This window comes from Bombina bombina, chromosome 2 (genome assembly GCF_027579735.1).
Source record: "Bombina bombina isolate aBomBom1 chromosome 2, aBomBom1.pri, whole genome shotgun sequence".
NCBI lineage: Eukaryota > Metazoa > Chordata > Amphibia > Anura > Bombinatoridae > Bombina > Bombina bombina.
The window spans coordinates 1372904674-1372920759 of NC_069500.1; the positions used below are offsets into that span (position 1 = coordinate 1372904674).

Here is a 16086-nt window from a genome sequence, read left to right on the forward strand (position 1 = left end):
TTTGCATCACAGGTACATTTATTTTAATTGCTATAAAGTTCGGTCATTTGAGGGTATGTAACCAAGGCCAGAACTAATGAATAGCTTGAACACTGATGGTTACAATAAATAGAATATACATATTATTAAGAGAGGGACAATATATGTATTCTGCAAGACAAGCCAAATGGAACCGACGTTACTTGGGGTCAATAGGAATCCAAGTGCCAGTGACAAAACTGTAAGGGTTACAAGAGAATGAACTTAAAGCATTATCATATCTATATTACGTGCGGGAAGGTTAAAACAGTAATGAAAGATGCAAAAAGAATTGTAAAGAGGAATGAGATAATGTCATTAGCTGGAAGGCTGTTCATTTTAAATGAGATTTAAATATGGACGAGGAAGATCTTGCACTTTTACAGTAACTATAAAGGTGATAGACGCATTCTAAGTGCTATTTTTCAGATTTGTATTCTGAATTCTCTGCAATATCTCAAAATAGGTATTCCATTATGATATCTCACAGCATGATATGCACTATAAGTCAGCTGCTGCTAAGAATTTTTCCCTACCAAAAAGCTATTTTTAGAGATGGAAATTTTTATTTTTTATTTTTTCAAAATGCAAGAATTAAATGTTGCAATTTGATTCATCATGTAATTTTTGCATTACTACCCATAGCTTAGCATGTGTTTGAAGACACAAAATATATATTTAAACATGTCCTGTATGGGAGAAACAAGCATTGCACTTCCCAAGTTGCCCTAGTGATTGGTAGCTGTTTGCAACTGGCTCTTCTGATTGGCTCACTGGTGAAGTCCTACTTAAGACCTCCCAATCTCTGCAACTGGCTCTTCTGATTGGCTCACTGGTAATGTCTTACTAAAGACCTCCTAATCTTTCCAGACCGCCCACTTTCCCACCTACAGTGTCTTTCGCCAGGGCAAATGTCCTGGTTTTAAGGAAATGCCTCAGCTCCACCCAGGAAATGACCTGACTCTGTCAGCCCCAACCAAGGAACACACGAATTCCACTCACAATGTGACCATGGCCCCCCATTCCATCACAGACTGACCACAACTGCCCTCACTTTTCACTGGGAAATGTTGGAAGGTATGCTGCTTGAGAACTATAATGCCTGCCATCCCTGAGTAGGACTTAATCTCCATGTTTAACCCCTAAGCAGAAGTTAAACATATAGTAAAGATGAGTAAGTAATGCAAACATTAAGTGCCCTAAGGAATTAGAACATGTATTTTTTTGTAAATTAGAATGTGACTTTAACTGAAATTGTAAGTGAACTCAAAAAGTCTGTATACTGAGCAAAATTCACTAAGGGGTCTCTAAAGCCTCTCCAGCTTCACTGGCCTCATTTGTTTTCTCCAGCTCTTATAATAAACAAGTAGGGAGACTATTTAAAAAGCCCAACCGGCATCACAAATACATGTCACTATAAAGGGTCATCATCTGTATTCAATTTTCCTTAATGATTATGTGACAATATAGAGGGCATTGTAGTTATATAAAGCAGCATGCCTCATAATTAGTATTTTACACACAGGTTCCAGTTCCCAGAAGATTACTAATTTACTAGCATTGTTTTCCCTTTTTGAAGGTGCTTAGGATATATTGCCAAGCCTGTGAGGAGCCACGGTGACTGCACAAACAAAGGATGCATTGCAGTAAAGATATGTGGAATACTGTTCTTATCATGCGTTTAATAATTTGCCAAAGACAGCTGTGTTAGTGAGCATTGCCAGCCACACAAAAACAGTTGCATTCTCGCTGCAGAATTTTTGAATTTTTTTAAAAGTAGGGTAAAAAAGACCACAAAACGAATGCAAAAAAAGTGACCCTTTGATGTAATATTAAATGTATTGGATTTATGCTAATGAATTTCATCTATATCTTTTTTTGTTTTGTTTTTAACTTTGTGTTTAACTATAATTAAACTTGTATGAATATGAAAATGGTGTATTTCTATGTAATATTTATAATATATACATGATTGATGTCTTTGGCAAGTGTTTTCAAGCTAGCTCACTATAGATGATGATATCGCAAACAAAAATAAGTTATTTCCCACTGTAGAAATTCTACTGAGTACAAATTTCTACATAAATCAAACAAACGCCAAATTCTCACCTCTTCGTTATGCATGTTGTGTATCTATAAGAGGAACAAGCGGTTCCTCAAAAAATAATGATGGTCATTTCATAAATTTAGCTGTGTGTTTCAGTGTACAAGGGGATAATATCAGATGGTGCTAAGTATGTTTTGAAAATAAAATGTACTACTTTGGTTTCTCATTTTATTTCAACAGATTTCATGGGAGTTCTCATTTATTTTTAAATAGCAACAAGTACATGAATAACATTTTTATATTCAGAATGTTTTTCTCTATCTATCTATCAATCTATCCATCTATCTATCCCTCTGTAAATCTATTCTTTTCTATCTATCTATCTATCTATCTATCTATCTATCTATCTATCTATCTATCTATCCATCTATCCCTCTGTAAATCTATTCTTATCTATCTATCTATCTATCTATCTATCTATCTATCTATCTATCCATCTATCTATCTATCCCTCTGTAAATCTATTCTTATCTATCTATCTATATATCTATCTATCTATCCATCTATCTATCCCTCTGTAAATCTATTCTTATCTATCTATATCTATGCTATCTATCTTTCTATCTATTAAATATAATCTTTCTATGCCTCTGTCTACAAACAGAAGATCACACTTATACACACGCAAACACATATACACAGACATATAAACATACAAGCACATATCCACACATGCAAACACATATACACAGACATATAAACATACAAGCACATATCCACACACGCAAACACATATACACAGACATATAAACATACAAGCACATATCCACACACGCAAACACATATACACAGACATATAAACATACAAGCACATATCCACACACACAAACACATATACACAGACATATAAACATACAAGCACATATCCACACACGCAAACACATATACACAGACATATAAACATACAAGCACATATCCACACACGCAAACACATATACACAGACATATAAACATACAAGCACATATACACACATGCAAACACATATACACAGACATATAAACATACAAGCACATATCCACACACGCAAACACATATACACAGACATATAAACATACAAGCACATATCCACACACGCAAACACATATACACAGACATATAAACATACAAGCACATATCCACACACGCAAACACATATACACAGACATATAAACATACAAGCACATATCCACACACGCAAACACATATACACAGACATATAAACATACAAGCACATATACACACATGCAAACACATATACACAGACATATAAACATACAAGCACATATCCACACACGCAAACACATATACACAGACATATAAACATACAAGCACATATCCACACACGCAAACACATATACACAGACATATAAACATACAAGCACATATACACACATGCAAACACATATACACAGACATATAAACATACAAGCACATATCCACACATGCAAACACATATTCACAGACATATAAACATACAAGCACATATCCACACATGCAAACACATATTCACAGACATATAAACACAAAAACACATACATATATATATACACACACATTTATACACGCATATAAAGAAACATGCACAAATATACACACATGTTCTTGTATATATCTCAAATTAATATTTGAATGCATATTACTTGACTAGGAAAATTGCAAAAGATACACAGTTGTTGGCCTTTTTTAATTTCAGCATATTGCATTTAATATAAATCACTAATTCATGACTTTTTAAACCTTATGATAGCGACTCACAACTCATACAAGAAATAGAGGTAACAAATGTTTAGTATAACAGGTCTGATACCTAAATATTTATTGCAGGTAAACTGCACTTAAATGTATTGAGATTGGTCTGAAGTAGCTGAGGTTGGACGGAGCATCATAAATAAGTGGGTATTATTGTTTAATTGTTCTATAATATTAGCAAAGTGTTCTTGCTTGTTATGAAGAAAACTATTAGGTGGACGTTTCATATATCAGCCATCAGTTTTGGAACCTTTTATAATAAAATGTTTGATATATCTTAAATTACAATATTTTGCTACAGCCATTAAATTCTGATCAAAACACACTATTAAAATCTATATTGCATACCAAAAATGACTGACTGTTTTTTTGTTTTCGAATAGATTTTAAATCTTATTATAACAAGTCAAAATTAACTATTAAAGTGGTAAATTTAAATATTTTGCAAATGTACCCAACACAAAAGGCAGCTAGGCAAAAAATATTAAATATGCATCAACCTAAAGTATCCACGTTGCTAAAAAAATAAGTATATTGACTTATTGATGAGTTTTGTTCAGTTCACTCAACAAGTAACACTGCACATAAGAGATCTGTTGAATTTGAATTATCAATTACAAATGTAAATTTTATTTTGGGAGAAACATACCCTGAAAGACATTGGTTGTCAAAGATTTCTTCTACATTCTTATTCAAATGCAACAAATGAGTTAAGAAAAACACATTTTAAAATATTATAGAAATGTTAATTTTAATATCCTTCCACTGAATTCAATATAAGTTTATAAGAATCAAGAATCACATGACCCATTTCTCTGTTACAATTTTTTTTAAAACAGGGCAATATAACATTCATTCTATAAAAAACATGAAAATGAATAAATTTGTCATTAACTTTCACCCATACCTAGAGCTCATACTGATTATTATGAAGAATTCTGTAGCAATACTTATATATTAAGTTTCAACAATCTCAGAGCTATCATTGTACCAAACGACATAGTAAAACCTTTATTTCATATATAACATTGTCACTATAGCTCTTTCAAGAACACCTTTTTTCCTCTAAAAAAACAGACTATACAATGTAATTTTCTTCTTTTGAGGTGCAGGAATTCTGGAAGTAGAACACTTCTTAAGGAGAACCTAAACACCTTTCCTTATTTTTGGATCACTTGCAGGAGTATTTTGAGACATATATATATAATTTAGATTTTTTTAAATTTTCACATAGACAGTCAGACAGACGGACGGATGGATAGATAGATAGATAGATAGATAGACAGATAGATAGATAATTAAAACTGTGACTTAAATAACTATAAATGATTTTTTATTTTTTTTAAATACCAGCTTGGGGGGGAAATCCTCCCCTAGTTTAATGACCTGTCCTACCATTTTGTTAAATAAAGCATCTTCTGGTCACCAGGATTCAAGACACAAAATGGCAGAAGAAAATAATTTGCACAGTTATTATTACAAAGTGACTATTTGACTGACAGCAGGAAGTGATGCTTAGAGGAAATTAAAATGTGCATTTACAGACCAAAACACTATAAAAATGGTAATTTTATGTTAATATCCACAATTACTATGATGGTTATTGTTGCAATAAACACACTACACTCTTGCCTCTTTAACAACATTAAACACATTTTTCATGCCTGGTCTACTCTTCAACAGAAAGAGTATTGTATACTTGCTGCTCTTTAAAAAGCATGATACTTGATTAACTTAATTAATTAAACTATTTATATGTAATCCTTAACTTTATTTATGGATGAAAAGTTTCAATTCCTTTAGTATCAGAATAAATGTGGAAAAAAAGGTGTCTTGGGATACACATTGTTCTGATGAAAATATATACTGTATATTTAATAATAGCCATAAAAAAGAAATCATTAAAGTATATGCTAAAAAGAGAATTAATCAAAAATGATCAATGAAAAAACATAACATAGAAAGGGCTTTATCTTGAAAATGCAAATATAACATTTTAAAAACGTTTTAATATGGTGCATTAAAGGGGTTTTATAGATGATCCATTTATATAGCTCTCCTGGGAGTGTTTTTGTAACAACGTATAGGGAAGGGGGGAGGGGAGTGTCTGCTCTTGTAGCTTTCTCATCCCCTTTCAGTGGTTGTCCCAGCCTAACCTCATCAACAGTGCTAAACTGGGAGCTCCTAAGTACGTTTTAAAAAAGGTTTTATACTAGATTTTTAGATCATTATCTCTGCATATTCTTATTTATAGTAGTGTCTTTTACATGCAGTTATATAAAAATTGGTGTATACTGTCCATTTAAGGTTAATGCATGTCCCTTTAAATAACGCATTTCAAACTAATAAATGTGGCCAATATTCTTATTTTTAACAAATGTATCAAAGAATTCATCCTAACTAGTGTGACCAGCAAACAACAAATATCTCAAGAAAAGTTGAAAGGTTATATATTAATCTGTTCAGCTGTAAATAACAGAGCTGGTAATATACTACTATTTTAACCTAGAAAGTATACAAATAGCTTTTTTAATATCGGCAAGATGCAGAGCAACAAACTGACCATAATTTAACACTTGAATGCATAATCACTTGTAGCAATTGGCAAATTAATTCCATTGTGTTTGGCAAAATCTGCTCTAATACTTATCTTAGCACTCCTGTTGCGAGAGCTATAGTAATACTTATTTCTATTAGACCATTTCTATGCCTGCTGACACTGAAAATTGTACAACTGGAATTTTTTATAAGTTTTTCATTGTGTTTTCCAGGTGACGACTGAAACTTCTTCTACTTTTTATGTGTGTTCTAAAAGATTCAACAATATAAACATTTGCCCCTTTAAGAGCATTTCATTCTGAAAAGAATAAAGAACAGGAAAAAAAAAATTCTACCACCGATTGAATTTTTTTTATATCATAAAGTACAAAAACAAAAAAAAAAAAATCACCTTTCTTTCGTTGTTGAGAAAATAGCCCAAATCAAATGAATTATCAAAAGATTTTCTGACCAACAATTATTTCAAAGAACATAAAAGTAAAATCAACACTAATGTGTGAATTTGAGAGGTAAGCTGCATTTTTTTTTTTCAAGATAATTGCTTAAAATATTCAAGATATAATGAATTCAACTTTAGTATAATTAGCTGACGTTCCCAATTACTTTTAGGCCATTGACAAAAAAACTTTCAGATATTGATTTAGGTTTGTTTAACAGCTGCAGGAACACATCAGGGTCTGAACATGTCGATGGGACATTAAAATGAGAAAATTCTAATATATATATATATATATATATATATATATATATATATATATATATATATGGAAAGATCGGAGATGGCGCTTTATCAAAAAGATCTATATACAACCCAATACATATGGTGAATACTAGGAATAAAATTTATCCCTATGTATTAGATTAGAACTGAACAAAATACATATAATATTATATCACAATTAAATAGGTTAAAAAGGTTAAAAGCAAATAGATAATCTGCAGGCAACAATAAATATGTGTATATACCAGTCAATATATACTAGACAGATATATCAGATTTTTTCAAAATCTCTCCTAATATGTAAAAGTTTCAGCGAAGTATTAAAAATGATACAATTGATAAATATATGTTAATTCATCAATAATACAAAAAATGAACAGAAAAGTTAGGTGCAAATAAAGTCCTTCAATCTTGATAACTTGTGCCACAAAAAAAGGGGGGGAGGGGGTATATACTCTCTCCCCCTGATCTGAGGATCCAAAAAATCCACCTATTCTACTATCCATACTCTGGGAGTGCCTGATACTTACCTCATATTGAATAAGGTTAAACCAAGTAAGTGCACATCTGATAGGGGGAGAGAGTATATACCCCCCTTTTTTTCAATACTTCGCTAAAACTTTTACATATTAATTTTGAAAAAATCTGATATATCTGTCTAGTATATATTGACTGGTATATACACATATTTATTGTTGCCTGTAGATTATCTATTTGCTTTTAACCTTTTTAACCTATTTAATTGTGATATAATATTATATGTATTTTGTTCAGTTCTGATCTAATACATAGGGATACATTTTATTCCTAGTATTCACCATATGTATTGGGTTGTATATAGATCTTTTTGATAAAGCGCCATCTCCGGTCTTTCCATTTCTATTTGTATCTCTGATAAGTTTTTTGGGGACTTATCTATTCTATGGTGATTGGCAGATTTTTCTTCTAGCTCTATTTATACCACAGTAACCAGGTATCCCTCCTTTTGGAGCTTACCTGTGGACATCACATTTATTTTGCCCACTTTTTCTGAAATGTTGGGACTTTTTGGTTTATGTTAGCAAGTATCAGTGGAGACATAGGGCTCCATATACAAAGCAGCATCCAACTAAGGCCGCTATTATGTGACAGCGAGCATGTTCTGGCTCCTGATTTGTGTTACCACTGTTATGCAGCAAAATTATGCTTTTAAGTTGAAAGAATTTCATCTTAAAACTGCCAATCTAAGTGGCTGCACTAAAAATATTTCGGTCTATTTCTCAAATGGCCACGTTAGTTTTCTACATTTATATCTCTTTAATAATACATAGAATGGACATGGTTTAGACTAAGAATACTTAACAGTTTAATTCTATTATCAAATTTGCTTTGTTTTTCTCTTGGTATTCTTTGTTGAAGAATAAACCTAGGTAGGCTGATAGGACCTCAGGAGTGTGCACGTGGCTTTAGCACTGTATGACAGTAATGTTTGCAACAGTGTATAAAACTGCTAAAAATATTATTTCAAACACTGATGACATAGAATGCTAAAAAGATTCATATATGTTCCTGTGAGCCTACCAAGGTTTACTCTTCAACTAAGGATATCGAGAGAATGTAGCAAAATTCATAACAGAAGTAAACTGCAATGGTTTTTAAAATTGCATGCGCTATCTAAACCATTAAAGCTTAATTTTAGCTTTACTGTTCTTTTAACCGTAATATGTGACATCAACTTTAAAACAAAACACTATTTTTTAATAATATAGTTTAATCTTGTCCACAAATAGGATTTGTTTTGTCTTTCTTTAATAAGTGAAAAACATTACTGCTCTGTACAGTCTCCAAATGGCTGTTTAGAGCTGTCTAAAAAGTTTAAAAGTAAAAAAAAGAAAAGAAAGGAATTTGAGAAGACTTTGCCAAGCTAAGCCCACATATTTATTTATCAAACATAAAACTTAAGATTATTTTCCGTTTTTTATGCTTTAAAAATACTTTCTAAAAATGACAAACACAGGTATCCGAAAGCATTTGAATATACACCCCCACATGCAACAAATATTCACACAAAGTTACAAAATAACAGATGTATTTCAGTTACTTGGCACTCACATTATTACTTATTTTTAACACATTTTCCATTTGCAACAGGTTTTCACATTTCATAAACTGTCTTTGATGTCTCACATGTTAAAGGGACAGTAAATCCACTAATGCTATGGTATACTAGGGGAATGTTTTAAACACTGTAAACGTTTAATTTCCATGAAAGTTAGAGACTGTAAACAACTTGAGAATTTTATAAAAAAAAGTTATTATTCATTATAAAACAACTTTTCAATAGAGTTTAATTATTTATTTTGCCCCATTTTCATATAATTTTGATATGAATATTGTGGATTTTCTAATTTTCAGAACTGGCAATGCATACTGCAGTATTCTCAGGACTAATACAATTACATTTCCTTCTGTAATTGGCTTCAGCAGATAACTATTGCAAAACAATGCATTTTAGACTAACATCATAGCTGTGGTTAGCTTTTTTTTGCCTGCAAAAGCAAGCCCTGATTGGTCCCTCCAAATAAGGTGTGTGATGGCTGTAGTTTGGCCATTGATAAACCATAACAGCAAATGAGATGTTAATTTGCTTTATCAACAGAAAGGTCTTGCAAATGCAAGACGTTTACCTTCCCATTGTAATACCAATGTTGAAGTGCCTTTAAATGCATCATAGCAAATTTGGATTTCATGTCCCTTTAAATAAGCACCAATTTTACGTCTTAAATTTGTTTCTGTAATAAAATATTGGAATAGGGATTTGTGATCACAATTGATTAATAATAATTAAGCTAAGATCTTATAATTGTTATATTATTACTATATTTATTTATTATGTTGTTTGATAAAAATGTAACAGAGAATAAATATAAGCATTTAGATTTACATTTTGAATATGCTACACTCTAGTACATTTCTAATTATGTCTTGACAATGTAATGCAGGTCTCAGTAGACTTTCACTGAGAAAAGCTATTACCTTTTTCCTAAGAGTGAAACAATTAAGTAATACTTATTGAAGTGTTGCCAAAGATTAGTTTTACCTCCCTAGGCAACTTAATTGTCTTGCTGTTTCCAAGACCAACTCTTCATAAAGATCTGGGTTTTTAAAAAAACATTTAATCTATGAATTGTACAAGAGCAGTTCACCATTTAAAGACACCAAAAAAAAAGAAAAGAACAATTAGAATGGACTTACATTATTCATGTATTCGCTCAACAGATCTTGTAGAGCCTGTCTCACCGCATTGCATTCAGCAACAATTCTTTCTCGTCTATCATCGCGTGTGCATGATGAGTCAGCCATAAGCGCTGCACCGCTGATAATGCTCTCCAGACGCTCTTCAAGAGATGGTCGGAATCTAGCTTCGCTGAAGGTCATTGGATCTAAAATGATCTTGTTCTGCACAAACATCAAGATTAAAAAATATTTCAAGTTGGTCACAAAATTATTCACTAAAAAAATAACCAACTAAATTAAATTAGTTATTGTCATATAATAGACCAGATTATGAGTGGAACGCAAAATTGCGCTTATGCGAGCACGATATTTGTTCTCCACTCATAATACCAGCGCTTGCGGAAGCATTAAGCAGCCATTATAATGGCTGGTTATTTGTTGTGCACCCATTAATGGGCGGTTTACGTGCGCACAATATATTAGCGCTCCACTTGCAATCTAGACCAATTAAATTTAATACAGAGGTCAACAAAATTATGTTAAACAAAGAAGCCAGAATGAATATTAATAGGACATGGAATTTAAAATGAAACTTCCACGATTAAAGGTACATAACAGCAAAAAAAGGAAAATGCTCTAAATGTTAGAACCTTTCACTTTTGCACCGTTCCGCCATATAATTATGTGACTGTTTAACCCCTGCAAAGGGCTTAACCATAAAGTTATAGGGACATGAAACCCATTTTATTTAATTTGTTACAATTCAGATAGAGCATGTGATTTTAAACAACTTTCCAATTTACCTATTATCTAATTTGCTTTGTTTTCTTGGTATCCTTTGCTGAAAATGATACCTAAGTATACTAGGGAGCTGCTGACTGGTGGATGCCTCATGTTATTGGCTTACCTGGTGTGTTCAGCTAGCTCCCAGTACTGCATTGCTGTTTCTTTAACAAAGGATTCCAAGAGAATGGAGCAAATTAGATAACATTAGTAAGCTGTAAAGTTGTTTAAAATTGTATTCTGTATCTGCATCATAAAAAATTAAACATTTCGGTTTCACTTACCAAATGTCTTCAGCTAGCACCTAGTAGCACATTGCTATTCTGGAGTTAGCTTTAAAGGGACATGAAACACCCCTTTATTTCTCTCATGATTCATGCAATTTTAATTTTAAGCAATTTTAAAGCTCAGGAGTGTGCACATGTCTGAAGCACTATATGGCAGCAGTTTGTAAGATAGCAATCCATTTGCTGGAGCACTAAATGACAGCGCTATTTCCTGACATGCTGTGCTCCAGTCCAGACACCTACCTAAGTATCTCTTTAATAAAGAATAGAATGGAAACAAGGCAAATGTTATAATAGCAGTAAATAAGAAACTTTTTGATTTACAAAAGAACAATTTTGGGTTTCAAATCTCTTTAAAACCATGACAGCGTACTCAGGTAGACTTGGGAGTGTGCACTTGTCTTGAGCATTATATGGAGCAGTGTTAGCAACAATTTTATACATACAGTGTTGAAATGTGAAAGTTTAAATTTGACATTCATGCACCTTTTTTACAGAGCTGGCTAAATTCTTTTATACACCAGAAAATCTATATATATATTTTTACAAATGAATTATTAATCAGCTTCAGCTGTACCAAGTTAAACATTAGGAACCAGAATTAAAGTTCTGCAATGCATAGTTAATTATCTCAAGGGATTTGTCATGTAGTTTAGCAATCAACCAATCTTTACTCATAATGACTCTTTTTTCCCCCTCTCTCTCTGATTCAATGGGCATAACGCAATTGTTGAAAAAGTACTTTTTTGGCACAAAACGACTCAGCAGATGGTTTGCAGAATTAGTTTGTTTCAGTAATCTAAAGCAAAACAACAAAGTGACCTTCAAGCATGGTAACGTGCAGTCAATTACATTTTTATAGAGTTTTATGAAGCTTTAACTGTTCTTTAAGGATTATAACAAGATTTTGTTATTTCTTTTTTTTTTAAGTAGAGTTTGACCTGAATGTACCATGCGGCTGCAAAGATGTCTTTCTTTTTGCATCCAACAAACTGTAAATAAGTTATCCTTTTAGTAGAAATGCTCATTTTTGTTTGGCACTTGGACAATATATTCTCCTGCTTGATTATCCATAAAGATGCAATAAGCTAACTGGTTGAGCTCACTCTTTAATCTACTTAGAACAGAGGCGAGTGAATCACCAGATGGCCACTATACCTGTTATTCTGAAACATTAGCTCCTGCATGAGATGCCTATTAGAAAATCGTAAAAAAGACTCTTTTGGGAACCACTAAAAAGAAAACTCATGTTAACAGACTTCTGAGTTACTTCAGCAATTTGCTAAATAAACAAAGATGTTTCTCAATACAGTACTCACAATATAAAAATAATAAAAATGTTCAGCCACAATTCTAATCAATATTTAAATGCTAAATTATATATATATATGCATACAGTATATTCATCAAAAGGTCCATATGGTAGTTTTGTTATTTAGGGGTTTTGTATTTTTGGAATATTTTTTTAGAATAGGAATTTGTTTCACAACAACATTTAAATGGAGAAAGCAGTGATGGATTACATTTAAATGAACACTAAAGTTAAAATTAAACTTTCATGATTCAGGGAGCATGTCATTAAAAAGAAAGTAAAAAAAAATCCAATTTAGCTTTGCAGTTTGTTTTAGCTCGGGTCTGGTGTAATCCTACACATTTTTTAAGCAGGCCACAATCAGAGGCTATTAACCCAGAGGGATTGTGCTCCTGGCTGCTCTTTTAAAGTGACATTAAAGAGATAGTCAAGTCCAAAAAAAACTTTCATGATTCAAATAGGGCATGCAATTTTAAACAACTTTCCAATTTACTTTTATCACCAATTTTGCTTTGTTCTCTTAGTATTCTCAGTTGAAAGCTATACCTAGGAGGTTCATATGCTAATTTCCTACACCTTGAAGACCACCTCTAATCTGACAGTTTTTCACCACTAGAGGGCGTTAGTTCATGTGTTTCATACAGATAACATTGAGCTCACGCACAGGAATTTACAGAGGAGTGAGCAAGTCTGTCAAAAGACCTAAATTAAGGGCGCAGTCTGCAGAGGCTTAGATAAAAGGTAATCACAGAGGTAAAAAGTGTATTAATATAACAGTGTTGGTTATGCAAAACCAGGGAATGGGTAATAAAAGTATTATCTATCTTTTTAAACAAAACACATTCTGGTGTTGACTGTTCCTTTAAACCCAACATATTTATTTCATTATTCAGATAGAGAATACAATTTTAAAAAAGTTTTCAATTTACTTCTATTATGAATTTTTCTTCCTTCTCCTGCTATTCTTTGTTGAAGAGATACCTAGGTAGGTAGCATGCACGAGTGTGAAGCACTACATGACAGGAAATAGTGCTGCCATCTAGTGCTCCTGCTAATGTATAGCATTGTTGCAAAACTGCTGCCGTATAGGGCTGCAGACACGTGCACACTTCTGAGCTTACATCCTTGCTTTTCAACAAAGGATAACAAGAAAACTAAGAACATTTGATAACAGATGTAAACTAGAAACTTGTTTAAAACTGTATGTTCCATATGAATCATGAAAGAAAAAATGTGGGTTGTATGTCCCTTTAATTGGGTAGAGACGAGGACTGGCTCACACATGGAGTCTCTCTTTTTCTCACCCCCACCTAGGGTAAAGGGTAGCTAGGATTGCTTTTCCATTGAGAATAATGGCAATAATGAAATATATATGTTTAATATCTATTCATATATATACAGATGTCATTTTAAAAATCAAAAATACCCATAGCACTATGCTAAAATCTATCAAATAGTAAAATAACATGATTTATTTGCAAACATAAACTGACCTATAAAAAAATAAATAAAAAATATAGCATCTTTTATATGTTCTTTGAACGTAAAGTCCATTATATATGTGTAAAAAATGTTTTGGATGCATTGTTCATTCCCCCCCCCCTATTTTTTTTTTTTTACTGAATTTCATGCAAAATTTGTTGTTATGGTAATTCAGTTCATATGAAATTCATTTAGCAAAATGTATCATGAACAAACATTACTTTTAATGCAAAACAAAATAGTTTAGTTTTACTAATTTGGTGATATAACTAATGCAAATTTGTGATGATTTGATTTTTTTAGTTTTGTTTTAACGAAACAAATATCTGAATGACTGCACTAAAGAATTTAAAGAGTAAAAATATATACTAATAAAATGAATAAGTATATATTCATTATCCTTAAAATTAGATTTAATACTTACCTATAGTGTGCTAGGGGTCGTGCTAATCTAACCTTCACAGAGTCCAGGGCCACGCTAATAGTAGCATTAGCGTTGCGGATCCCTAAGCCAATGGTAAAGGAGTGATTTTGCTCCTGGCTGCTCTTTCAGTTGGGGAAAACCAAAGACTGGCCGAATATACTGTCTATTACTATAAGTATTTTGACCTACAGGTGACACTGGGCTACCTGCAGCCAAATACATTTTTTTTAATGCAAACTAATGTAAATATTAACAAATATTAAATATTAATTTCATTCTAAACTAAACTAATAATGAATAGTGAAGTGCACTTATAGTTTCAAAAAGTAGTTTTTCAGATAATTTGTTTTTTCCAAAACAAATTATTCTATGCTGCACATTTTTTTAACTCACTGCATTTATTAGTGATTTTTTTTAGTTCAGCTGAGTGAATGATAATATTACATAAATGTATGTTGCACGGATATAATTGTAACTAATATCTGAATAATTTATTTACATGGTTCATGAATAAATCTCATTTCCTCAAATTCATGTGCTGAGAATATGAATTTCATTGTAACAAAATGGCAGGTAAATAATTAATATTTTTAATAAGAAATCCATTCATTGTTTTTTGTTTTGTTTTTTAATTGTATTTTGGTGAGCTCTACCTTTATTATTTAATTGCTGCTAATGTCTATTAAACCCCTTTCAGGAATGTAGCGCTCCACTTATAGACCGTTCTAGAGAACAAGCAATCTTCTTTGCTCCTCCTGTCCATTTCAAGGGTTTTCTCATCCACATCGAGCGAGATTACATATGCGGCGTTGGGCGCAAAACCCAGCGTCACCTATTTTTAGTCGAATCGAGCGGCACATACATGTTACGCGTGTATATTTTACCTGTCGCCCGCTGTTACTCTCAAAAACTAACATAGAACCGGCGTCGGCAGTCAGCATCACATATTCAGCGCAAGGACTTACGCCGAGAATGGAGAAACTCCATATTCACCTTGCCACACATAGGCAGGCACACTTTGAAAGTACCGTAACTCCCTAGAAGCCTTAACAAACACCTAACGCATACGTAATATCCACCTCTAATCCACCATCCTTCCACTGCAATAAATAAAAAAAAATGTATTAACCTCTAAACCACCAACCCCCACAACGCAATCTACCTATTAAAACTATTGACCGCTAATATGCCAACCCCCACATCGCAAACTACCTAATAAAGTTATTAACCCCTAATCCGCCAACCCCCCACAACACAAAGTACCTAACACTATTAACCCCTAAACCGCCAATCCCCCCCAAATGCAAACAACTATTTAACCTTTTAACTCTTTAAGATGACTAAGGTATAGACTATCCCTTTAAGGTTTCTGACCATTTTGTTTAATATAACAGCTTCGACCCTGTTCTTGCTCTTATTGAATATTTCTAAGAAAATATTATCAAATG

General features: G+C 32.5%; 1 protein-coding gene across 1 annotated transcript in view; it reads right to left on the reverse strand.

Annotated features, from left to right (window-relative positions):
• The window catches only part of LOC128647574 (catenin alpha-2-like), a 624661-nt gene that overhangs the window by 98805 nt on the left and 509770 nt on the right, over positions 1-16086 (reverse strand). The window contains exons 6-7 of the mRNA XM_053700331.1: positions 10369-10572; positions 10150-10156 (exon numbers count right to left, since the gene is read on the reverse strand). Coding sequence (XP_053556306.1) covers positions 10150-10156; positions 10369-10572 — 211 coding nt within the window. The remainder of the gene's footprint in view (positions 1-10149; positions 10157-10368; positions 10573-16086) is intronic.